The sequence below is a fragment of the Zonotrichia albicollis genome, chromosome 6, assembly GCF_047830755.1.
Source record: "Zonotrichia albicollis isolate bZonAlb1 chromosome 6, bZonAlb1.hap1, whole genome shotgun sequence".
Taxonomy (NCBI): Eukaryota; Metazoa; Chordata; class Aves; order Passeriformes; family Passerellidae; genus Zonotrichia; species Zonotrichia albicollis.
This window is the reverse complement of record NC_133824.1, coordinates 17,854,086-17,881,550: the sequence shown is the minus strand read 5'-3', so window position 1 is coordinate 17,881,550 and position 27,465 is coordinate 17,854,086. Positions and strand designations below refer to the sequence as shown.

At 36.2% G+C, this 27,465-nt stretch overlaps 1 protein-coding gene across 5 annotated transcripts in view; it reads right to left on the bottom strand.

Moving 5' to 3' along the window:
• Window positions 1-27,465, bottom strand: part of SLC25A21 (solute carrier family 25 member 21) — a 235,988-nt gene that overhangs the window by 96,074 nt on the left and 112,449 nt on the right. For all 5 annotated transcript variants that reach the window (XM_005479826.4, XM_074542662.1, XM_074542660.1 and 2 more), the window contains one exon: window positions 5,803-5,851. In XM_005479826.4, coding sequence (XP_005479883.1) covers window positions 5,803-5,851 — 49 coding nt within the window. The remainder of the gene's footprint in view (window positions 1-5,802; window positions 5,852-27,465) is intronic.

Here is a 27,465-nt window from a genome sequence, read left to right as displayed (position 1 = left end):
TTCTCTACATTTTCAAACAAAACCTTCTGTTTTTCTAGTTCAAAATTACTTAAAAGACATTGAAAAGAAAGAAAGGGAAAAAAGGAAGTGAAAACTTCCAAAATCCAAAATTAATTGCACAAAATTTCATTGGCCATAACTCATTGTTTTTCTAGGTCTTCTGAGAGTTCAACTGTTCATTCCAATACAGAATATTTTGGTATCCTGATAATTTTCCCAGGACAGGAAGACTATTTTCTGCTTAAAATGGTTACGAATCTAACTAGAGCAGTTTGCATCAATACCATGAACTTATCACGGCCTGAGCAAACCAAGTGAACTATGGTCACTCACTTGGAAATGGTAACACTGTATAAGGACAATGAACTCTTCCTTAACCAATGTTTTTCAGAAACAAGCTCCACCTCTGCCCATTCAAACAAAAAATACCAAAAATCAAAGACGAATTAATGATATAAAGGAAGTAGCTCTTGCAAAATAACAGATGGAATGAGATCAGAAACACATGTAGTAAGCTGAACTTTTTTAATAAGACCAAAATGACAGAATTGGAACAAAGGAACAGAATGGATAAACATGCACACAAATCAGCAGAACAGTTGTTAACTAGAAATGGGTCTGTAATGCAGATTCCAAACCTTGATTTAGATCCCAAATTATTTTTTAGCTTTGGGCCTTCAGATTAATGATGTTGCTTAAGAATTTTTCAGAAAGATTAGCAAAATTTAAAATCTCCATCCCAACTACACAAAAAATTTCCTCCACAGTTTCTCAGGTGAATTATTTGCCTCATATTTTAAATGCTGATGTTCAGGATCATACATGAGACCAAAAGTCAGTCCATATGAAGATTCTAATCTAAAGCTGACATTTGTGAAGAGGCATTACAGTAGAGCAATATGGACTGCAGCCTTCCTGCCAAAGGTGAGAAACAGCTTTAATAAAAAACACCGGAACATGTGATAGGTTGATCAGAAAAATAAGCTACACCTTATAAATTATTCTCCTGATAAATAAAAGTAAAATCTTTCAAAATAATGTCTCCTGGGTCTCCTTTATGCATTGATTTTGAAATTGCATGCTCATCTCAATGTGAGACTGCCTTGCAAATGCACAACTATATAGAAAAATAGAAAAGAATGTTTTCAACATCGAGAAAAAAATCAAATGGAACTGTCATTATTTGAGTTAACTAGAGAAGTATTAAAAAACTGCCCACTGAATATATGTCTAAAATGTTAGGATAAAGGTTACCCTGATGATTCTACTATTCTATTATTAATAAAATAATAAACTAGATTTTCTCCAAGTCTTTTATATGGTATTTGGCATAACATTCACCTCTCTTTGAATACGTTGTCTGAAAGTAAAAAATCTCTAAATACTCCAGTGGTATGAACTCATCTATCTCCACTGAAGTCAACATAGATCTGGAGGACAATTTGGTATTATTGTGATGTGAGAGAAACCATCTCTCTTTCAGATATTTGTCTCAAAATGCATAGTGATGTCATATTACACCTAAAATGGAATAGAGAAGTAAATGATTCATCTAATTCCCATAACATTTTTCTGGTTCACAGGAATTTCAGATATATTTTCTTTTCAGATGCTATGCATTTGAAAGTTTTTCTGTTGTTATTTTTTAATCTATTCTTTGAAAACACCTATTCATACATTTCTTCATTTGTGTTTTCTATTAAATTCTGTAGATAACTGTTGAAAAAAATTACTCAGTAGGTTTCCATTTCCTGACTACTTAATACCAAGTCACATCCAAAATTACTATTTCCACACAAATATATGTTTCACAGTCTGTATGAATACTTGCAAAGGAAATTTTGAAATTGTTTTCAAGAACAGTGGAGTCATTAAAATTCAGCTGTATAAATACTGGTGATAATCAATGAAAAAGAAAAAGCACATAAGGAGAATGAACTCATAAGCCTAGGGAAATAACCTCAGACTATAACCTGGAACTGTCAGAGAGACCACAGCAAGATCCTCCAGTTACTAGCTAGGCTTGGGTGACTGATTCCTCAAATACAATTAGCTTTCCCTTGGCTTTACACAGCTCCCTGTAATTCTCCCTTTCTCTCACCAACTACACACACTGCATAAATACCAATTATCCAACAATAAAACGTATTTAAGTTGTGAATTTTGTATATTTGATTGAATCAAGACATAAACTCTACCTGGAAAATCGCCTTACTGTTTTTAAATTTAAAGTAATATATATGGCAATGTCTTGTCCTATGTATCATGACCTACTAGGTCATTTTGTCATCCTTTGAAAGTCTCACGGATGAAAACAACATTACAGCCTGCATTATGCTTCAGACACAAAAAAAGGTACAAAGTAAGCAAACCCAATCCTTTATCCTAAGATAAGACACTTTTCTCCTCCCTCACCTTCTAGGAAAGAAAGATCATCTAGAGCTCTTAATTAAAAAATAGACCTTCTATGTCTTGACTGTATCTGTGCCAGAAAACTCTTGCTAGTGCTGTCACTTCTCATACATGGACACACAAAAAAACTTGTCAGACTCTGTTTTCAGGACGAAAAGAACAGAGGTTCAGTACTTTATTTGATGGCTAGCTTAACCATAAGGTAACTGATGTATAAAATAGCTATTAGAAACTGTTCTAAAAAAAATAAACCAGCACACCTTTTTTTAATATCTCATCTGACACTATTCCAATATATCTTGCAAATGAGGAAAGAGCTTCATTTCAAAGAATAAGTGGGATTCATAAAGCTAAAACAATGAATCATAGTTATCTTAATCTATCCAGCTATCAGGAATTTCTTAGAGTAGTGATCTTTGGTGTTCTAGCAGAGAAAAAAATAAAATTATTTTCACATGTACACTTAGGAAAAAAACACTTCATTAAGCATTTGGATTATCTATGGTTTATAAGCATGTACTTATATACTGTTCCTCCCTTGATGTGAGCAGATAAACAAATCTAGCATTGTTACTGTAGAATAATAGAAAATTGCTAAACACAGAAAAGATATTGCAAAATGTCATAGAAGAGCCAAACCATTTTCCAGGGTTTCAAAATAATCTTTGACAGAAACTTTATTTTCTCCAATTTTTTATTAAAAACATGCACTTACACAAAATATCAATGAAGCACTAAGCCACAAGTACACTAGATGTGAGCCTCTGACATCTTCCCTAAACTCCTTCAGAACAGTCACTTAGATCAATGAGATTACATAATTTGAAATGGCCACAGGACTCTTCTAACCAAACACACTTCTAGGAAAAAAGGTAGGAAACTCAAAACACCATAAAAATTAAGGAAGAAATGGTGCTTTCATACATCTTTTCACCTAACCAATAGGAAGAAAACCCTAAACTAATCACCAAAACTATAATAGCTGGAAGTGATTAGGAAACAGTGGATTATCAATACCATGTTGGGAAAGATTAAGCACACAATAGTACTTAGAAGCACTGCAAGAAAGGAATAAAGTCAATGAAAAACTATTAGAAAACATTCTATGTCCGAAATTCAGAATTAAAACCAATGTTTCATTTAAACTTTCAAGGCCATCAAAGAATTAATCTGCTATAGTAAATTGGGACCATTACAAAATGAAAGGAACATAGAACAAAATGATGGATGTGATCAAAGGACATTCTATTCTTGGTTTTGTCATTTGCTTTCAAAATGTAAGTATTTTGAACGACTACCATCTGCTGAGATCTGCGGAAACATTTCTGCAAAATCTGTGTAATATCTCTGAATACATCTGCATCAACAAACTAAAAAAACTATCACTTGGGTGCTGCCCACTTCTGCAAAGAGCTGCAACTAACTCAGTGGAAGAACTAACTCAATGGAAGTTTCTTCAAATAAAGAAATTTGTTTAATGGATTTTAAATTTGATTCAGCCCCTCAGTTTTACTTTCATCAATAATCTGATTTCTTCTGCACAGCTACTGTTGTTTCCTTTCTTCCTACTTCTTTCTTTCTTCTAAAATTCCACTGTTTATGGGCTCACATTTCAAATTTATGGGTTTCCTAATTTTTAATTTTTATTGTGTTTTTAAGGATTGTTACAGCTTGACAAATATCCCCATACACTCTTTAATGCTTTACATTTCAGGACCTCAGGTCTGAAAAGCTTTTTCACTGCTAAAAGTGTGTAAAACTCAGTGAAAGCTCAAAGAGACACGGGGAAATCTGTCCTTGTGTTCTGAGAGTCCTCTGGTCCTATCAGAAAACTGAAAGTACCTCTGTTGATTGCCAGTACAGATGTGCAATTAATGCATTTTCTGACACGATATGTGGCTTACGCTAAATTATGAATTATCTACATTCTTACTACAAAAGAACACTAATCCAGTGCAAAGAGAAAAATGAGGAGTAGTAAAACCAAAGCTTGAAAGCTAGAGGTGAGTCAAAGCACAAACTGCCAAAATGAAGTCACTAAAGCACATCCTTTTGGGACCACGAAAGATTTTTTTTTCTTTTCAATTTGGTGTTGTATTTGTATTTGTACTCTGTTGCCTCTGAGTCTTTAATTTCCATCTCATGAAAGTCTTGTTTTAATAGGATTGTTCCAGTGGTACTTGGAGGGGCAGAGAGGACCCTCAGAACCACCAGGAGCACTGTCTCTGTATGAATCAACACATCCACGTTATGAAGGGATATGGAAGGATTGCCTGAGCAACCTCCAAGCCTCAAGAAGGACCTACAGCACCTCAGCAGCACTTAATGCACCTGGAGCCTGAATAACTCTTTCCTGGCATGGGGCAATGATCACAGCTTACTTCCTTCTACAAAACGCAACCTGCAAAAAAATGCATCTCAAGGTCTTAGGCAAATCACAAAATGTAATTTAAATAGAAGCCAAAAATGCATCCAAAAAAAGCACATGTTGGCTAACTGAAACTAGAATATGAAGTCATAATTGACAACTTCAAGCATATTCCAGAGATCACAGCTGTCCTCATCATTTGTGTGGGGCTGATTAGTCTCCTAGTGAAGCTTTTCTGCCTACATGTCTGTGACCTAGATAGAGCTCCAGGAACAGTATCTATCGTAATTTTTGGCACTGCGTAACACACATGGCATGAATAGCTTTCACCTCCTACCAGTATGCTTCTCCATTCTGGTTTGCTTTTCATGTGCAGTAACACTGATTTGTGAATTTATAGAAAAACTAAAATGCATAGGAAATAAAAGGATATTCCAGAAACTAGAAACACAGCTATTCGTTTTTTCCACTTCAGTAACCAACATTAACAAAAACCAAACAAACTTCAGCAAATTTTTGTGGGCATTTAATAATTTATATTCACATAAGAAGAAATATTCAGAAAAAAAATAAAGACAAAAATATTTTAAAAATATAAAATCATGAAGTTATTTTTCTTACAAAGAATATGGAACATCTCCTCTTATTATTTTTATTAAAATTTGATGAAAATTATTTTGAAGGCAATATGGCATTTCCCAATTAAATATAAAAGCATTACTGCAGATACTACATATACAAAGTGAATTTAACTTTAGCCATCTTCATGTCATAGCATTGTGTTACAAGAGTAAAAATAAATGTCATAACCAGATTTAACACGTTTAGATGACCTCTAATCAGAAATGTGCCATGCTACTCAAATTCCATCTGTCAAATGCTGTAAATGCAGGTAAGCAAATATAAATGTCATTAGAGGCACAAGTTATCTTACTGGGAGAAGTTCTAGGATTTTATTTTTTGACAGCTTGTAATTTGGATATCTTCCAATGTCAACAAAACCTGTTCAAGCATGATCTTACCTTGTTTTCACTACATCAAGGGGATGCATCAGGCAAATTTCTACAAGACCTATAAAAGAATAACAAAGAAAGGCCTAGTAAACATTTGTACAAATAGTAATTCAATTTTCATTGACTCCAGCAGTTTTTAAATTTGAAAGGCAATGTAAAAACCTACACATATAATTGATGACACAATATTCGTACACCTCATACATTAAACATGTGCTTCTGTAGTGTGTATGAACCATTGGGCTTTTCAACAGTGAACAGAGCTAATTGTTCACTGGAGTGGGCTAAGCGAGGACTTTACTACATAATCAATTTAATCTTAGTTTTCGCTCAGATTTCTGACTTAAGTACAGGGGAACATTTGTCTGGCATCATAAATAAATGCATTAAGTCTTGTTGAGAGTAGCAAAGGAAGGGAGTTCAGGTTGGCACTTGCTTCTTTGTTGTACAAGAATAATTCCTAAGGACACTGCAGGACTGCACTGGTGGCTCAGATGCACTTGATGCTAAGATGACAGCTGATTCCTGAGTATCTGAGCTGCAGCTTCACTGGTTCTTTGTCCTACCCTGCCCTGTGCTAATGCTGATGTGTGGTCCTGGCTTTTCCCCTTTGAGTGTGAATCTCAAGGGGCCAGTGCCAAGGTAATAAGAGAGATCTGGAAGGTCCCAAATGCACCTGTCAACACCACCTTCAAAGCTGGCTCTATTACTTTTTCTACCCACTTGACACCTGATGAAAAGTCCACACATAACCAAGGGAAAACTTTCTAGTTAAATTTCTAGGTTTGCTACTCCCCTTTCCATTTGGCCTATCAGCCTCACTCCAAAGAGCAAACAAGCAGTAAAAAGATGTATTTAGCAAGACTACTGTAAAAGTCCATTTTAGAGATCTGTCAATATGCAGACAGAATAAAAACTACTACAGAAATCTTACAGGACTTTGAAGTTCTAAGAAAATACATGCATACATTCCTAGATAATAATTAAAATGTCTTTGAAATTTCTGTGCCCTGGTTATTAGGACGCTGAAATGTCCACTCACTATTTTTACCTGGTGTAATAAATTCAATGCTACATAATGAAGAAACAAGTCATGAAGACTATAGTTATTACAATGTTTGAATGCATTTATTTACTTTATTTATGATTATTGTAAAAATAATTACAAAGCTTTCATAATAAAGAATGTTTTGATGAGTCAGAGCTAAATTTCCAAAAATCTGGATTCAAGAAAGAATTCTTCTTGAAGTTAAAATATCTGCAAATTCCTTTCTTTAGGTATAACATAGAGTCCCACTGAAACTAAGCACATGGCACATGCTTATGTTCCACTGGATGCTCTCCTATTTCAGAGGTCACTGGCTTAAGTTCCACACCCTGTCCTCTTCCTTTAATGGCACACACCACATCTGAGCTTCATTTTCATTATTTTTTTATCATTACAGTCTAATGCATAAAGATTGAAAAACATAAAATTTTCCAGACAGCCCCTGATCCCTAGTTTTCTGCCACTGAGTTTGAAATACAGTATCAGGTTAATATTTATGATCATTGTTTTGCTGTATTTTCTTTTCGCTCCATGCAAGATTGTTTATTTTCAATACTGGATAAAAGGAAGACAACATAGGTGATATCAGTCAATGATTATTACTGTGCAGGTATATTTATTGCTTTAATTATTGTCCAAGAATTGCTTCTATTTTACTAAAATAAGATCATATCACATTTCACATAAGGGAACCATCTCAAAATCTATAAACTGCTCCAACAGCTGCCAACAGGTGCTTTGTGAGTGGAGCTGCAACTGAGTATTTCAGTGCTGGCAGGGGGCATAGCCTATGAGTATTTCCCTTTCCAACCACCCTCCTCTTCTAAGCTCTCTTTTTTCAACCTTCTCCCCCTCTCCCCATTTTTGATCTTCTATTCCATCTAATTTTGGCAGATAGAGCCTACAGTAGGGGGCCAAGCATGGGGCCAAGGGTTGTTCACCCTATTCTGTTTTTGCAGCATTAATGACCATTTTGGGAGAAAACTGTAGAGTGCCAGAATTTGCCTCTATTTTCTTGGTCCTTGTAGGATAATTTTTAATTCAGGCATTTTTCCAGCAACTGAATCAGATGAATTCCAAGGTCCTTGGCAAGAGCTCTGTTTTGATAAGTTCAGGATTCTATTGGTTATCTGACTTTCTCAGTCTTTCCTTTGTCTCATCATCTAATTACACACCAGGTTTTAAACGGTGTATAGTTTACTTGATTTCGCCAGACCAAATTCTTCAAAAGATGCAGGGATTATGACACAGCTCTCCAAAGAGCACCAAAGGGCTGCACACTGTGCAAGACACTAATGGAACAGCTACGAACACAAGCTACATTTTTCCATCTACTATAGTAGTCATGCAAATCATTACAACATCCTACTTGATAGCCTGCCCAGAAAGTGTGGTGGCCCTACTAAATTACAAGCACTCTGAGATGTGCTCAATAAAATAAAATATATTGCCCTTTCCTTAGCTAATGTTCATCAGCTTTGTAACAAATTCAATTAGCACTATGAAAATCTAATTTACTAAACATCTCTATTAGGGTGCAATATATCTTAACTCGTCACTCTGCAAAGACTACTGTTTACAAACTTAAAAAAACCCAAGTAGTTAAAATAGTTACAGATACATTGTCCAAAAAATACTCTAATTTTCCCATTGGGTCTCCTTGGTGATGTCACATGCAAAATAACCCAGAGTGATATATTACGGCCTAATTATGTTTAAAACGACTCTGATCCAACTAGCTGAACAAGAGCCCAAAGGAAATACAGGAAAGAACAATTACTGGGTCAGTCCAACATTTGTTGTCTTCTGGGTGGGAAAAAATTCCCTGTGAAAACCAAATAGTGACCGTAAAACAAGACATAATCAAAATCTGTGTGTTGAAGAAATAACCAGCTGTCATCATTGACAGGCTCTGAGCATACACAAGTGGAATATCAACAACCAAGAAGGGAGTCCAGAATTCTATTATGTAAAACATTCTGCTCAGTAACTGAGCCCATGGAGGGAATAAAATGACAGAAAATGCTGACCCCCAAACTGACCCTCCTCAGTAAATCATTTTCCCTTTCCCAACTAATATCTTCTGTCTTTAAATTGTTTCCCATTATGGATTACATTACATTTCCCTCTACAAGATTCACACTTAAAATTTCAAACTGTCAATTTCACATACATCTCCTCAACGCAAACATTTTGGTGACTGATGGCTATATTGAGCTCCTTTGTTCTTTGTTGCTCAATTCCATCATTCATGCAAGTCTTGTATCAATAATCATACGTGGCTTGAGAATACTTTGACACTGTTTAAAATGTGTTGTAACAATCCATCTGGCAAAATGTGAAAGCTTGAGATTTCAGCAGCACAGGATTATAGCTCTCCTTGTATCTGCAAGGGTTTCCATACTTCATCTATTCACTGCATTGGGAGAAAAAGAATGAAATCTAGCTAACAGTTCTTGCAAAATAACACAGATAAAACCAGAACCATTTGGGCTTTGGAATTCCTTAGGAGAGGACTTATATTTTTATCTCTAGCATTTCATTAATCCTCAAAGCTATGAACTGAAAAGTGTGACAAGCCTGTGATGGACACTGATTTCTTTCAAAAAAACCTGAGCAGCTCACCCTCTATGTGTTTTCTGCATCATACATGAACACAGATTCAACACAGACTCAAGAGATGTAGAGCATGATCCATGTGTTAGTTCAGACAACCCCCTACAGTGTAGAAGCCATTATGCACCCTCCTCCCCTTGTGTTACTCATTTCCCTGGAATAACACAGTCACTGGAGGAACACAACAGACAGGAGACTGGTCAGAGAAAATATGGCAATAAACACATCAGGCACTGTATATTGTATAGCTGGAACAGTTGATATTTGTTTTGGCTTTTACATAGATACAGTTACAATGTATGAAATGATCATAAATATTTTATGTGTACTATACATTTCCTTTTGAGAATACAAGTCTGACAGAAAGAATCTTGTGTTGATCTTTGTATCCTAATCAAAACAATGACAAATTCCTCTTAAATATGCTTTTCTCTTGGCTAAAACACTCCATTTGATGGGATGGAGCATGGACTCTCCTCCTGATTGTAACAGCACTATTTCATAAACAGTGAAATGCCTGGGAAAAAAACATCCCTGCAGTAAATTCTGCACAGGTTAATGAATTTCCATCAGGTCGCTATCTGACCTAATCTTCAGAGACATATATATATAAAGGTTTTACCTGTTCTGTTGAGGGTACACCTTCCTCAGAAAAGGCCCCAAAATGTTAGGTTCACTAGGCAGCCAAGGCTCACTCCTTTTCTAGGAAAGCAGCAATGTACTGTGCCCTTCTCAATTGTAGTACATGTCAACTAGGCTCCAAGGAAAACTATACAAGAGCATGCACAGACTGTGCTGAGAAAGATCTACCTGTTAGCCTTTACTTAAGAAAGTGACACTTATTTTAACTCTTGCCCAGGATTCTATTTAGTGATGTGGTATGGGATTAACTAATGGTACCCTGGAGCTCCTCACAAACATTGGTAAGGAGCCAAATCAATGCTTTCCTTAGAAAATGTGGATAAATGGAAAGTTACTCCAAAAAGTACTCCATAATGGCAGGGCTGTATTCATGAGTCATTCTTCCTCAGAGACCTAGTTTACACAGAGAAAATACACTAGAAAACATGTTAATTAAACAAATTGTTGAATATGATTTTCCCCAAGGATGTCTGTGTTTAAAAATGTGTTGGCTGATCACAGGAGGATCCCAGGAGGGGCTGTTGGTTTACTGTCACATTTTAGAAGAAGTCTTTTGCATGTCTACAGGAGGGGATAGCTCATGCTCAACTTCTTATTAGGTAGCAGTGTTCCCTAGCAGATGCAACCTGTCAGCGCAGCACTGCTATCTGGAATTGCTATCCCCAAAAGCAGGACTGGGAACAGTGATTACCTGGTTTTCAAAAAAAGAAAACCAAACCACTCTGGACTTCAGCAGCAGATGGAAATTTTTGGTTTTTGGGCTATACTATTTGTGCTGAAAGAGGTCAGTGCTCTCACAGCACTCTCTATGAAAGCAATTCAACTTGTGTTCAAATAATAATGGGTCCTTGGTTATATGGTATAGCAAACAAACATTTTAATCTTCAAGGTTTCAAGTAAAGATTCCTCAAGGTCAGGAGAATCACATCCTAGATGTGTGAAAGACAGGAGCTTGAAATGAGTGTTTCAGGCAGCATTTTGTCTGGACCAGGTGTTGCTCAGCCATAACCCCCTTCAGCCTGCAAGTCCCAATACACAGACATAGCTAGAAACATGCTGCTGCTCAGTGCTCACATCAGAAAGTTCAAACTGCTCATCTTTAGTGCTCAAAATTCTTAGCTAGTATCTGCTGCATTTCACTGCTGCCTGCTCCAGCTAAAGAGAACATTATTACCATATGGGAAATTGTTCAGTTCTATTGCAAATATAAAACAAATGTAATTGTAGGGCATTATTTTTGTGGAGCTTGAAAATTGGGTTACAGCAATTAAGTGAATAAAGACAGAAAATGGTGCACATCTTCTTAAATAGTCTTACTCTGACTAAAAGACACTCAAATCTAAGTTGTGATCTATACCTGGGCACACATGCACAAAGCTTTGTGTCTTTGGAAGGGCAAATTCCACCTTGAGATAATACATGTGTATACAAGTACTGAGAGGTTATTATAGTAATGATAAAACGATATTTGAAATTCAACATTTGTCAATAAGTAACGTATTGAGGAAGTATTTGTCTTGCCTCAGGGACTTCGTTGGAAAAATGAAAAAAAAATAAAGCCCCCTGAGATTATTCTTACACTTGAGTTCCCTTCTTCTATCTTATTTTTATTGGATGTTTAGATTGCTGACAAATGGTCCTATCAAGCAATTGTAATTCCCTTTCACAGTAGTTCTACCCTAGTATAGACATTTTTCAGTCTAACACACAACGAGCTGATACATGTTGATTCAATGTGAGTGGGACAGTTGTGAATATGCTCATCAAAACTATGATGAGCAAATGTCTACCTAACTTACATTTAGCAGAATTCTGCAATATTTTATCAATGTATTTCTTGCCTATGGGGTAAAAAATATCTAGCTTTAATGTTCAAAGCATGTATGTAAACTGCTCTAAATTTAGCACAAATTTATTCATTGTTTGATTTCTACATTCAACATTCAAGGCACAATCAGTCATATCAGGAAATTATGCTCATGCTGCCAGCAATAACCACATCTTTATACCTACTGCTGCCTAGAATGCAGCTCTATGAATCTCTTAACATGCTTCACTTAAACTGCTCAATGCTCATTTATGTTCTCTAAGTACTGAGTAAAAACAAAGGCCATCTTCCAGTTTAATTTGATTTTTTATTTGCTGCATATTTTAACATGAAAAAATTAAGTCCTTGTTTCACAGACCTACCAACTTGATTAGCCTCATGCCTCTGGCTTGAATGATGCTCATACATCTGCCTCTAGAGAAATCTATGACGATTTGGAGGACTGAGTTAATTTTAAATTATGTAGAGTTAAATATATTTATAATAAGTCTAGAAGGAATTGTCAAATCAGCCAGCAAAAATCAGTGGTTCATAACAAAGAATCTTCTACTAGAGCTACAAGGTTCTTCCAGACTCCAATAGCATATATTACTTTCACAGGGATGCAGTTCCAATTCCACTACTCACATAGAGCCTTCCTTAGGCAAAATGCTATGTAGAAATGTTCTTTGTATGGTAACGCCCACCAAATTTGCATTTATGACATAATCAAAAATACAGTTTTAGAATTCTAGACCTTTCACACATTTACCTGATGTTAAATACCAAAGCTGTTCCAGTGAGACTAAATAGCATGGAAGGTTTGATTATGCAGTCAAACAAGGTGACATTTAGGTACTGACACAAGATATATGGGAGTAAAACACAGCACAAAACATGAAAAAAAAGCAAATATTTTCTTCAAGTTCTTAAGTTTTACTGAGGTAATATAGCATGGATCACCAGAATTTACCATTTAGAACATCACAGGAATTTGATTAATTTTAACTATAATTTAAATTCATATTTTAAAATAGTAATAAAAACATTAAGAGATCAAAAATTTTTCTAAAAATACACTGAGTTGGATTCACAAATACTTCTGTGCAAAGTCGCTTTTTCCAAAATGACTAGCACATAAGAGTTGTTTATATAGCTAACTGATCTTTTTCTTTAGTTAGTCTTTCTGATGCTATATTAGCATTAAAACTTTGTGTTATAAAATAAACACTTGCAGTTTAAAAACTTCAGTATCTGAGTCTCTAGATACAAGTGAAAGGCTATATATTGTGCAAATTCTCCATAAATTTTTCAGCAAGTATTACAGGCTATTATGTCACTCAGATATGACATATTCTTTCCTTCATGTGTGTCTGAAATGGAAGTTTTTTAAACCATGACTGAAGGGACCACTGAGGTCAGCCCTGGGTTACATGATGTTTGTGTCACTACAGCTTCAGATATTTCAATGCATATTGAATCAATATTCCTGCAACAAAAATGTGTAACTGATATTTTTGTTGCTGCTATAGTAAAATGCTTCTCAGTAAACTTGTTTTCATAAGAAGTTTGCCCATTCATATGTCCCAGAGCTGTTGTAATCTTCATTGCTAATGCTGATCTAAGAGCATGGACATAATTTTATTTCTTGACACATTTAAAGTTCTCTAATGAATAAAGCAAACAGCTTATGGCTGCTTGGACTGTCACTTGATTGCCCTGGAGGGTTTTAATGTCTTTAAAATAGGCCTCCTAGTTTGTATTTAACTACCTTGCCCACAGAGGTCTGAGGGGTAAGGCAGATCAAAGATGTGCTGGCAACATAAAAAGCAGCTGTCCTTCATTTACCTTTAATTAGCTACATCTGACCAGATTCTTTATGGCCTCTTTGTCACACATTCAACAGTCTATAAGCCTTCTGACCTGTCCTTAAGGACTCAACCATTACACGAGTTTCAACAAAGTACAAATTAAAAATATGAGATACAGATCTTTGAAAAAATATTTGGTGTCGCTATAGAAATACTACCTGAGTCATTAGTACTTTGGATTTATCTGGAAAAGCTACAAATGGCTCACTAAAAAGGAATTGATGCTGAGCTTAGATCAGCTATTTCGGGTCTCTGTGTACTACTCAACATTGCAGTGAATAAATTTCACACAACAAGGGATCCCATAGAGAATGGAAAGCCAAGCACGCGCCTCTTTGGCCAGGACACAAAGCTGCTCTTGCAGGAGCTGTGGCACTTGCTATAAAGGAAGTCACAGACCTCCAGGCCTCCCCCTTTTATTTTTTACCTCTACTTTGCACAGAATGCACACCAATATCAAGGAGGGCCTGTTGCTGCTGCAGGATCAATAAGGAGTTCATGTACATTACAGCCTTGTAGTCAGGGTGTACTGAAAGCTTGTATCATCAAACTAAGGCCCTTATGGAATAAAAGAAGCTGTTTAACACAGCAGCTGGAATGTATGCTAAATTACTCAAGTTATTGGTACTTGATCACACAAGTCATTATATTAACCCACTGAGATGGTCATCTTCAAATTACCTGGGTTTGGGGTGAGGTCCTTTTATTAAGGATTAACTAACAAAAGAAAAATATAGAAAATATATACACAAAGTAGAAGGGTTTCAAAATTTGATTCTGTTGTCTAAACTATCCCTTTTTATCTTCCTCTGTATGTAAAAACAATTTATAAAAACCTTAATTCTTTTTTCAGAACTGCAACCTCTCAGGCTTCCCTAGGAAAGGTTTAGCACACCTTCCAAGTAATTTGTCATGAGGTACATAAATAATCAAATAACCTACCTCAATGAATGTACATCAGCTAGCAGGTGTGGCTGGAAGCCTTATTCTTCAAGAAAAGACTCTACTTTGAGCAGCACACAGAAGTAACTGACTCCCCAAGACCACAAAGCTTGAAGGATTGCTGTTGCACCTCAGCCTTACTCTCACAATGTTCTTTTCTAGCACACAGTGTACATGCACTGTATACAGTGTTTAACTCAGTGTATAGCTGACAGACTTACTCTTCATTTATTACAAAGGCATGCAGCTTTCCTCTCTCATTTAAAAGATTTTATTTAAACCAGGAGTCAAATCTATTTCCATATGTAACTAAAGGAGAAACATGCATGAATAAATAAAGTTAGAGGACTTAAAAACCAATTAAACTTGCTTACTTTTGTCCCATAATTCCTAAAGTCAAGAATAATTGAACAGTTATTAACAAAATGTGGATTTTTTTCATGCTTTTTACCACAAATATAAAGACATATTGAAGTACACAGATGTATGAATAATGAAATGTGAGTAGCAGTTTCAGTTCAGGTGAAGAAACAAATAGGGATATACAAGGTAATGCTGAATCTGTAATATAGACAAGAGCAATTTTCCATGTACTAGTCCATGTTACACTGAAACTGCATCACCCTTGACTGGGACTCTCCTGGAATTACAAAAACTGTCAAAGAAACAGATTACCCAAAGAAAACCTAACTGCAGGATTAGGAATGGTCCTAAAATATTACCATTACAAAGTACTTACATAATGTAGATTAAAAACTTATTTTTCTTCTGAATCAACAAAGATAAATAATTCTTCTGGGTAAAAAATATCTAAACATTTTAAAAACTAATAAAAGTTTTGTTTAAAATATACATGCAAGACATGCAGTTGATGCACTGTTGCATCAACTACTGTTCAAGACCCTTAGAGCAGTCAGCTTTGGAATGGCTGCTGAAGTGAGCAACACTGCAAATAAGCAGAAATGCAAAAAATGTATTGTGAAGTGTCTTACTCTGGGGAAAACCATGCAGTCACAATGTGCCCAGATATGCTAGGGTGAGGTCTCACTCATTTTCTTCACTAAATTTCAATGGCTTCAATTTCCTGCCTTGATGGGAAGAAATGTTTCAGAAATATCAAGGAGAAGCAATTCGTGTTTGAAAACTTCCTTTTGTTCAAGATCTATGAATAATATTTTAGACAAAATACACTCCAAAATAAAGTATATATGCTGTAAAACACTACTTATGACTATAAACATATGTTTCAAATCAGTAATTTTATATGAAAATACATGAAATTTGGCAAAAATAATAGCTAACATTTCATCAGGGAAAGCTCGGTGTTGAATGTCCATTGCCTGGAAAATGAGACAACTGACCACAAAAAAGGGGGAAATTTCCAAAATTAGTTTATAATGATATGTAGGTTTGAAGAATTGCTTCACCTTAACATATCAAAATGTCTTCATTTTAGTTTTGTAAACTGGCTTTCTAGCACCCTTTGCTAATCTGTATTTGAATGACTTATGAAAAAGTTTTGGGTCCCATCAAGATTGCTGAAGAGCTTTTTCCAAACTCTCCCCTAGTTGCTACAATATAAATGGAACAATCCATGTTGGGGTTTACGTCCATTTCAGTAGTTGTAACATTACACATTGACAAAAGAACACGCTACTTTCAAAAGTTAATTGATGTGTCACCAGTTTTAAGTTTGGGTTTTCATTAAGAAATTTGTACTTATTTCCAGGCAGTGCCAAGCAATTTCCTCATACTTTACACAAGTAACTAGAAACTGAATATTTTTGCAGTACAAAAAAACCGCAGACCTGATCTTTGACTTACTGCTGTCCAAAATTTCCACTGATGCTGTAACTTTATCTTTTTTTTTATTTTCTATAATGGAGACAGGATCAAATTCCAAAAGATGTCTTTAGACGATTATTCTAAAATTTTATGTATCCAAGCAAAGTAGTACTGTGATACATGTAGTTCTGCAAAAAGATCAAAAACTAGATGCATCTTTCTTTCTCTTCTCCAACATCCCACCAATGTTAACAACCCTTACTACAGGACTAAAATACAAAATTCATCCCAAATACAAGATGAGGCCTGACACAACTCTTTAAATATTAAGATATTCAGGAGTGAACTCCCTGCTTATTAGAACAGAAGCATTTTCTCAATGTTTCAGAGAAGGTCTACATGTATAATAGAATGAACCAGATTATTGGTGTCAACTAAAACATACTGATCAATTATCAAGTATCTGATAATAGAATAAAAAAATATAAATTATTTTCTTGAGTGTGACCCGTATATACAAAGATGTCAAATATTCAAAGGTCTTCTACTGCATGTATTTTTTGTTGAATTCTATGTTGTGGCAACAGGTGATGACAGCACCACTATTATGTGTTATTTTAGCAGTCACTGGTCTTCCCAGTATTTTTCACCACTCCCATCTGCTGGCAGTATATCATGGCAAAGATTCAAGAGAAATCCTCTATGAAGCTGATTGTTAACTGGGAAATGTCAACATGCAAAGCCATGTTTAGAATTAACCTGTCTTTAACATTTTCAGGCGCCCACACCCTCTCTTCTTTCCAAACCTTAATTACATCAGCAGCTTGACAGCATTAAAACAAAACAAAACAAAAATGCAAAGAAGAAGTAGAAGGGAAAAAGGTGTAGCTCTATTTAACACAAATATAGAACAATAATCCTCCGACAGAGGTACAGAGGCTGGTAACACTGAACTTGCCAAGAGATAAATGTCTTAAAAAATAAATACCACCAGTTAAGAAGGAATAATTTTCTACTAAAAGTATGAGGGCTTACCGCCACTGACTGTAATGACAGAAATTTTCAACTTCTTCCTTTGGGAAAATACCTGATTTTTACTGGTCAGTAATTATGTATGTAACTGGATTCTTAAGGATCTTTTCTTGTAGAAGATGAATTTTCGCCACTGATAGTTTTAAAATGAGATCCCTTTTCAGAACAAAATGAACCCTCAAAACAAGCAAGGATGCTATAATGCCCCTGTTGATTTCTTTAATACATGCTTTAATCATTGACACTGGTCAGCCACATGGCAATTAAAAAAGGATAACTCTGTCTCGATGTAGTTACAGTATCTTTAGAGGGGTTTTTTGCCTGAAAAAAATGCCTCTGCCATGGTGTAGTGGGCCACACTACTTTTGATACTCATAAAGAAAGTCTGTATCCCTTAATGTCCATACTTCCCTTGCAAAAATATGTGTGTCAGAGCCAAGTAGTGTAATGCAATCAGCATCTGAAAAGTGTTCTACACATCCAAGTTTCTGGCATCTAAACAGTGGATATCCTGAAATGCACTTCAAAGTGCACTTCAAAGTCAATTCATTGTTCAAACCTCTCCTCTCCACACCATTGATCCATCCTCCTCTCACAATAAAACAAACAAACAAAAAAAAAAGAGGAAAATCAGAGTTCCTGTATACTGGCAAGTTCAAGTACTGTCCTCTTCACAAGCTGTGAAAGCTAGGAATAAACAGACCCTGCAAGATCCACCCTGTAAGAATCAAAACCAGTTTGAGTGCTTGCAGGAGGCAAATGCTGACATATGCTTCTATATTGTGACATCAAAGAAGCAAAATTCCCTGCAATGTTCCTAAAGATACAGCATTTGCATTTTACATTACTATTACAGGACTGTGACTAATAGACCAAATTAATTAATTTAATTACTTTTGCTACCTTTCTATATATATATATTTTGAAATAATTTAACACAACTGAAAAAAAATTGACAAGATTAAGCAATTAGTGCTGAGGCACCAAAATACCTAAATTACATATGTTTTCAGTTAAAACCAGACTTTGTCTTATCCTTTCATTTGGACTACTTTTGCTTGTTAGGGTTTGGAGAATGCTTGGTGAACTGAAAGCAGAGCAGACATCTTTCCCTACTGAAAAGGTAGGGAATAGAGATTTTTGGGAAGAGAGAAAAGGTTTCTTTGCTTATTTTCCTGAACTGCCAGAGAACATAGCCTACTCTGCTTTAGAGCTAATTCTCTGATCAGTTTTGATGTGATATCCAAGAAATAGAAGACACAAAATAGCTTTTTGTGCAGCTCATCTAATGCTGTTGCATCACACCACAGGCACCATGAATTCAACAGGGACTGTTGGGTGAAACTAAGGTCTGATTAGAGCATAGATCCATAGATCCATGGAGTTTTGCAGTGTCAGGAAGCCACTGTTTTCATCTATATCTGATATTTGTCTCAGAATTCCCTGCTTTCACAGTTCTTTGCAGCTTCTGGCACTCAGCCACATATGGTATTGTCAGTATGCAGACTTAGAAGTCCAAAGACTGGTCACCCTTTACAGGGAATGGGGAAAAGAAAAGCTAATTTAGGACAGCAGGAGGTTGTAATAGGAGGAAGGCATGGGAAAATTCAGGGACTTGAAGAAAGAAAACTGAATTCAGCACTGTCAGATCGTGTTTGCACATGAAATCTCACAGAAGGAACCAGTGGTGCAGTTTTGGTCAAAACCACATGTAAAACTGCATGTAGTGGTGTGGGGCAAACACCAGCACAGGCTGAAGCAAGGCTCCCAATGTCCACACTGAGCTATGCAGAAACTGGAAGCTTTCTACTGATGAAGACAGTGTCAGGGCAGCAGGGTCGGACACAGCTTTAAACAGACACTTGCTCACAGAACGTCCTTAAGCACAAGTGTGAAACTGCAACGCTGAAAATTCAGTCTGTAACAGAGAGAATTCTTGCTGCAGCTGCTGATGACAGCTATTAGTGATTTAAATTTTGTTACGTGCTTTTCTTGAACATTTGATTTTGTGCACCACTACACTGATTATTTTTGTTTTGCATGAAATTATGGCATTAATATAGTTTGGGAGAGACCTCCATTTAGTCTTGTATAAAATCCTGGTCTGCTCCGCTCTGGTGCTATGCACAGTATTGCTTCCCATGCAACATCAGTGGTTACTGGCTGCCAGCTGGACACTGCACCACTGATCACAATTCCTACAGGCCAGCAGTCCAGTCAATTTCTAACTCAGTGACCACTGGTACAGTTCACAACTCACCAACATTGTGACAATGAGTCCACAAGAGACGGTTAAACATCTTACTAAAGTCTGAGTATGCAATAGCCACCATCCTCCCCTTGTACACAAAGCAAGGCATCTCATTAATGTATGATTAGTTACTGTAAAAACTGGGAGACCAAAGGCTTAATTATACAGATTGCTTTGAGAAGAGATGCAATCACTAATGGGAATAGTCTCACTTGCTTAAATAAAATCAGGCCTTTAACATATTTGCTCTTATTCTTATTTTATTTGTGATTTGGGTCTAACAGTTGGATATTACCTAAAGAATTTTTTAAAACAAACTAGGAGTAATTAAATGAAATGTAATTAATGTAATTGTGGGATACATAGGCTGTTTGACTTTTATCAAACTTAGTGTCATAAATCACTGAAAAATATGTTCACTATAACGGAGCAAATCTTACATTTTAATTAGGGCAAACACATAACTTAAATCTTGGAGTTGTGTTTGGTTTTAATTTCCAAATCCCTCTTTTCCCTCTATGCAACATATATTCAGCATTTTTCATCCTCCATTTCTGTCTGCATCTGGTCTGACAGACAAAGAGAAACCTCAAGTTACAAAACATGAAAATTGTGTAAGACTTAAAAAGCATGAAATGAGAGTTTGAAAACTTTGAAATTAGCAGGCTCAGAGAACAGTCAGTTTTTAATATCTAATTGTTTTGATATTTCTTATATTCCACACTCACAGCTTCATGCTGCAGATATTTTAAGTAAGCTACCTGATCTGGTGGAAGGTGCTCCTGCCCATGTCAGAGGGGTTAGAACTAGATGATCTTTAAGGTCCCTTCAAAATGAGGCCATTCCACGAATCTATGATGTCTAACTTGTAGGCTGGATGTTCCTGTCTTGGATAGCCCATGAGTATCAAAATTAGTCTGTTCATTCATAGCTAATTCCAAGAATTCGTTCTTGCAGGAACCATAGAAGTCCTTCAGAAGACCATCCCCAGGAGCCCTGCACTCTGGAACTATTCCACTAGGAAAGTCTGTGAGACAGCAGCCCTGCACTGAGCTGCAGGAGAGAATTGAAACTTGATACTTAAACTGGAGAGGATATCATCTGTGGAGCTAATTACCACTGGTTTTATGGTATATGTATAAGCACATGAATAAACACTTTGTATATGTTGCAGGGTCCTTAATTTATAAATGGTCTAGATTGCAACTTTTATTTGGTTTCCTACCAAGAGGCCCAATAAAGAAAATGTCACTGTTTTTCTCCAAAATAATGGCTGGTACCTCTGCACCTGACTGTAATCACTGTAGAAGCCTGTACAGAATAGCAACACAGTTCTGACTACAAATGTTTGGAAAAAAACAGTTTTTAAATGGAAAGCTGTTCTGAGGAAAGCAACACACCTTCCTGAGCTATTAACCTGATTTAAACAACAGCATTCATCCACCTAATTTGGTACCAAAGCATTCCTCCTCAGATAAGAAAACAAGCATCTGCTATCACTTTAAAAATAGTAGGAATTTTGAAGAAGTAAAGAAGCTAAAAGTACAGCAAACAGCAATTTTTCTTTTAACTTAAGTACAGAGTGTTTTTCAAAACTCAACGTTATCAAGCGCTATCAAAACTACAAAGATTTTTTTTTCCCTCTCTCTTGTAAACTAAACCATTAGGACATTTTCTCTATTAAATGGTATTTGAATAGTGATTTGCCGTGGATATCATCATGTTTCAGAGTCAAAGTTCAGATGTTATGTTTTGCATCTTTGTAGAGCAATGTTGAATCTGTGCTGTACAGCAGACTTGTGCATGGAACATAAACACTAACCAGAACAATATTCCTGCATGAATCATAGAATGGTTGGGTTGGAAGGGACTTTAGAGGTCATTGAGTTCCAATCCCCTTGCCATGGGCAAGGATACCACTCCCTAGATCAGATTGCTCAGGACCATCCAGCCTGGATTTGAACACTTCCAGGAATGGGGTATCCACAACTTCTCTGGGCAACATGCTCCAGCGCCTCTGAGCAAAGAATTTCTTCCTAACATCTAGCTGAACCTTGCACTCTTTCACTTTAGAGCCACTGCCCCTTGTCCTGTTACTATCTATCCATATAAAAAGCCCCTTTCCCTCCTTTTTATAACCCCCCTTATGTTACTAGAAGGCCACAATGAGATTTACCCAGACCCTTCTCTTCTCCATGCTGAACAACTACAGATCTCGTTGTAGGAGAGGTAGTCCAGCCCCCAGTCATTCTCGTACCCCTCCTCTGGGCCTGCTCTTTCTTGTGCAGAAGACTCCAGACCTGGACACAGCGCTGCAGGTGGGGTCTCATGAGGGCAGAGCCGAGGGGCAAAATCACCTCCTTCACCCTGCTGCTCCCACTGCTTTTGATGCAGCGCAGGATGCAGCTCTCCCCTGGTCTGCAAGTGCAGGCTGTTGGTTCATGTCCAGCTTTTCACCCTGGGAATTCCCAGTGCTTCTCCACAGGGCTGTTCTCAAAGACTTCTTGTCCCAGTCTGCTGTTTTAGCTGATATTGCACATTAGCAATATCAAGGAATCTGGCAATGCATTATACATTATACATTATATATATATATATATATATATATATAATTATTATATATTATATAATGGCAACAAAAAGGGTAAAAATTCAGTAATGACAGTTAAACCCAGGTCAGCTACAGAATTTACATGGCTACAGCTGTACTCAAAATTTGCACACGTGGCACCTGATAACTGCCTAGTCTTTCCCCTTTCTCCACATTTAAATTTATGACTGCTATCCACCTGTTGTATCTTGCCATTTTTTGTGAATGATGAATCAGACTGTAGTTGTATATGCAAAGCTCAGCAGTAAGAACCATAATAACTCACAGCCTTGATTTACTAATGCTGTTATTTCTGAATAAACAGTATTTTCCAATCTGACATCTTATGCCTAACTGCTTTCTTTTCATTAAATCATATTTGTTTCCAGTTGAAGACCCTTTTTTTTCCCCTGAAAGACATTAGAAAACACATTACATGTTCTGCAAAAGCACAAATAAATATTTAAGACCTGCATATTCTTGTTGTTCCCTGAAGATCTTGTGCGACACTGTCATTCATTAGCTTGCTCTGAGCCATTACATTTCTATACATTTTACTTATATTGGCACAGAGCCAGCACTGACTGCTCAGCTCTAGAAAGCCCACATGTTTTTGTACTTTTTGAAACTAGCATGACAACCATTCTGAAGAGTAGCTCTCACCTGCTACGTTAAACTGTAAAACCATGAACATTGATGCTCTTCTCTCTCTATTTAGTGCTGAAAGTGAAACTATTTTTTCAGGTGCAACAAGAGCCATATGAAATCTCCCTAATGTGTAGACATTCTGTAGCCATGTTTTTAATGGAACAGATCCATCAAACTTATCTAGAAAAGTAAAAGGTAAATTCAAGTTTAAAAATAGAACCTTGTGTATATTGCTGGACAAAAATCATTGCTCTGACAAATGCTGGGTAGTACTTGTCTCTTTCTTAACTTACGAAGAGACTGAGAAGAAATGTAGCAAGAAAGATCCTTTGTGCAGAGGGAACCACAACAGCTTTCCTTCAAAATATGAATGAATCATAACTGAATGATGAAAACTGGGGAAATACTGAACTTCAAACAGTATCATAGATCTGTAAAACTAGCAAAATATACACAGTTTACTTAGTTTGCACATAAACATGTAAAAACTATTAACTTCAATATATACTGCCCAAATAAATTCTTAGACTGTATGTGCTAACTAAACATGAGAATTACCTGGATTCAAATAATTAGTCAAAGTCCTCCAGAAATACAATGTGAAGATTTTTATTTAGCAACACTTTTTTTTTCTACCTCTAACGAACTCCCTGAAAAGGGAAGGAGGAAAACTGAGGCTTTAATATAATCCCACTGGGATTTTCAAAGTAAAGCGAATGGTGTTAAAATGCTTTTCTACTGAAAATGTTTCTACCAGTTCTCCACTGACTACTCCACTAAGTTTGTCTTCCTCTGATGTTTCCTTTCTTACTGCTTCTGAGCCATTTAATGGCAGGTATTCTCTTTAAACTGTAGTACTCAGAATTATCACTCAAATCAAGTTTCTAAATCCATTTCCTGTGTATTAATTGCTTACATTACTCGAGAAACTAAGAACAAAGGTGATTAGGAGAAAGTAACCCTCATTTATGCATACTTATAGGCACTGACCTCCTGAAAATCTGACACAACCTAAATATTTGGATATTTAAGTTTATGAACTTATCCAGACAAAAAATGAATACCAAGTTTTCAGGAAAATGCTGTGATCTTGCTGGATAAGGAACTAATTTGATACACTACAAAAATAACTAATAGATACAGATTTTTTTTAAACTATTTCTTTCCTTTTTCCACATTTAAATTCGAAAATTAGTAATTAATTGAAAAATTGGTATTTGTCTTTTCTTCAATTAAACTAGCTAAATATTAATTAGAGCTCATAATTACACTTATTTATTTAGGTCACTACCTGCAGGTTTTCCAGAAATGTTTCTGACTGAAGAGGATTCCTCCACTATTACTTGTGTTTCAAAGTATATTGATCAGCAAGAGTCCTGACAGACAAGTATCTAACAGGAGATAACTTCTCTTTTTTTGAATAATGTTTACTTCAGAGGGGAAGTTTAAATAAAGTGCCATTTAGGGCACAATGCATTATGATTACTGTAGTGGGAAAAAAGCACTATTCCATAAACAAACTGCATGATGCAAAATAAAAAATAAACACGGCAGTTATACATTCAGAGGCTGTGTTGTAACTCTGGCTGGTGATCCTGGTAAAATTTCAAAACTGAAGTACCTCTACAAATGGAGAAATCCTCTGAGGTAATTTTCTTTGTAGGCTGGCATTGCTCTCCTTCCCTCTGATCTGCCTGACTTTGCTAAGACTCTGCTAAGACTCTTCCTGATGCTTTTCCTGTACTTGACACTTTTGTATTTGAGTGCACCTTGTTTCTTTAAGCAACAGAGAGGTAACCCAAAGGTAGAATACAAATACAGATATAAAAAAATCAAATTTGGTAAGGTGCAAATGCATGTCACACTGGAATGCATGTAACATAAAAATATATAAATGAGCAGTGTAGTCATTACATTTGTCCTTTATTCTTCCAATCTAAACTATTCAGATCAGTAAAAGGAATCATGTGCAACAGAACATTGTGTAGAATGACACAGTGCACAGCTGAGGAATAATATGGCATCTTTGAAAATCAGTTATGTCTGAGAGCCCAATGGAATCAACACGGGAGGGTTAAAACATTTTTACAAGTCAGTTTCATATTTTTATATTCTTTCATATATATATGTATTATGTATGCTGCATATGTATTTAGGTTCATAGATAAATGTAGTCAAAGTTATAACTATATTTTATGTAGTCAAATATACTACTTATATGGTTCTATTTTTGCACTCACAACAGAGTGAATAAATGCATTCAGAAAGTTTGAAATGTCACATAGTGATACTACTTCCGACTGAAAGGGAAGTCAGTAGCCTGAAGAAACCTCATTAAAATTCTGGATACAATCAGAAGACTAGATTCCAACAATTCTTCTTCAACACAGCAAATTCCTTGATTCAAATTCACATATCCAGAACAATAAATATTAGTCCTAGAAAAGATGCTGCTCCTTTGCATGACCAGAAAAGTATTCTCCTTACAGTATGGGCTAGTATTCCTTCCTTAGCTTCTGCAAATTTTATTATTTTATGAACAGGTAAAAATCAAATCAAATATACTTTAAACTTTTTTTGGGTTGATGTACAAAAAAAAAAAAATTACTCCTCCTACCGCTACTAAGTAAAACTTAAGCTTTGCATTTAAATGTATTCAACAGTACTGAACTGTAAGAACAGGTACAGAAAACATGTGCAGTCTTGTACTTGAAGAGTACAGGACAGAGAGAGAAACTGGAGTGAATAAAACAAAGAGCCCAGAAGGTTATTAAGGAACTGGAGCTTCTCATGTATCTACCTGAAGAGGCTGTCACTGTTCAGCCTTGTGAAGAGAAGACTCAGGGGCATCTCATCCATTGCATAAACACCTCACAGGACAGGAGGTTGCCCTTTTCCATTGGTGGCCAGCTGACAGGACAAGATATAAGGAGGTAAAATTGAAATACAGGAATTTCTGCCTCACCTAAGAGTACTCTGTAATGGTGAGACTGAACAGGCTGCCCACATGTTGTGGAGATGCTGTCCTCAGAGACACTGAAAACCTAACTGGGCACAGCCCTGGGCAGTCTGCTCTAGCTGGCCCTGCCTTAAGCAGGAGGTTGAACTCAACAGTCTCCAGAGACACCTTCCACCACCTTGAATTCACTGGTTATTTTCAGTTATATTTTTCTGAGGAATAGCTATCTTAAACAGACAGGATTCTTCTATTTATTTGATTAATTTTAAAAATAAATTAGTTGCTGGGAAGTCAAACTAGATTCTAGTCTAACAGTCTTAACAGCTTTTATCAAAAGCGAAACATGATTAGGAATTGCTTGACAACAGCCACACAGTCAGTTGCAGGTGTTGTTATTTACTAGTCTGATTATACAGTCAATGCACCAAACTACCCAGAGCTCATCCTGCCTTTGCCCAAATGTAAGAGCACATGGGAAAAGCTGGCAAGTTTACAGGATGGCGTTATGAAGGAAGCAGAGACAGAGCACCTCGAGGTATGAAGACTAAAGGACTGAGGCATTCATTGTTCAGCTAACTAATGCATTTTCATAAATTACTTTGAATAAGACTAATAAATACAAATGTCACTTTGATGTTAATTTTTGCTACTTAAAATGGGAGAAAAAACTTGCCTTCTTGTCTGTGCTACAAAAAAGATGGCAGACTGATAACATTATGTGCTAGTAGCAAGAAACCAAGATGCTATTCAGCTAGAGGATGGCAGATGGTACAATGGCTTAGATATAGAGCAAAGGCTCATGGAGTCCTGGAGAAGTCTGAGACAATGCAGAGAACTTGTAGAGTCTGTGCCCCAGCATTCTGCTGCAGAATGGGGCTTGCTCTCCCAGTGATGTCAGAAGGATAAATACCTTCACTATTATGAGCTTCTCAACCATTCTAACAGCAGAGGTAATTGTTGCTGCTAAAAAACCTGCAGTCATCTGCATTTTCCACCTACAACATTTTGTTTTAATCTTAGTGTTTCATTTTTTATATACTCTATGAAACGATGTTTTATTCCTCAGCCTCCATCTATCTGTTACTTTTCTTATGCTACAGATTTTTTTCTTCTGCATGTTTCTAAATGCATCCATTGTTTTTGCAAAGACAAAATCAAAGTCAAAATTGAACTAAAAATTGCAAAGAATGAAAAAATAGCTTTTAAGCCTTGATTGTGAATGACAGAACCACAACTTATAATGGAACCATAATTTTTGCAAGTAAAAATATAAATATTGTTAAAACTCAGGAACCTCAAATCAGCAGTGAATTTGTTTATGTGAAATTAATAGATATACAGCAGTGTGCAGATAAATCCTTGCAGGATCAGAACAAAGGGTTTAACTCGACACCTGCTGAAGCTGACAGAAAAGCCTTGCTTTTAAAGATTCAGAATCAAGCCATCAGTTTCTCCTGTGAAACATGGAATAGAGATGACCA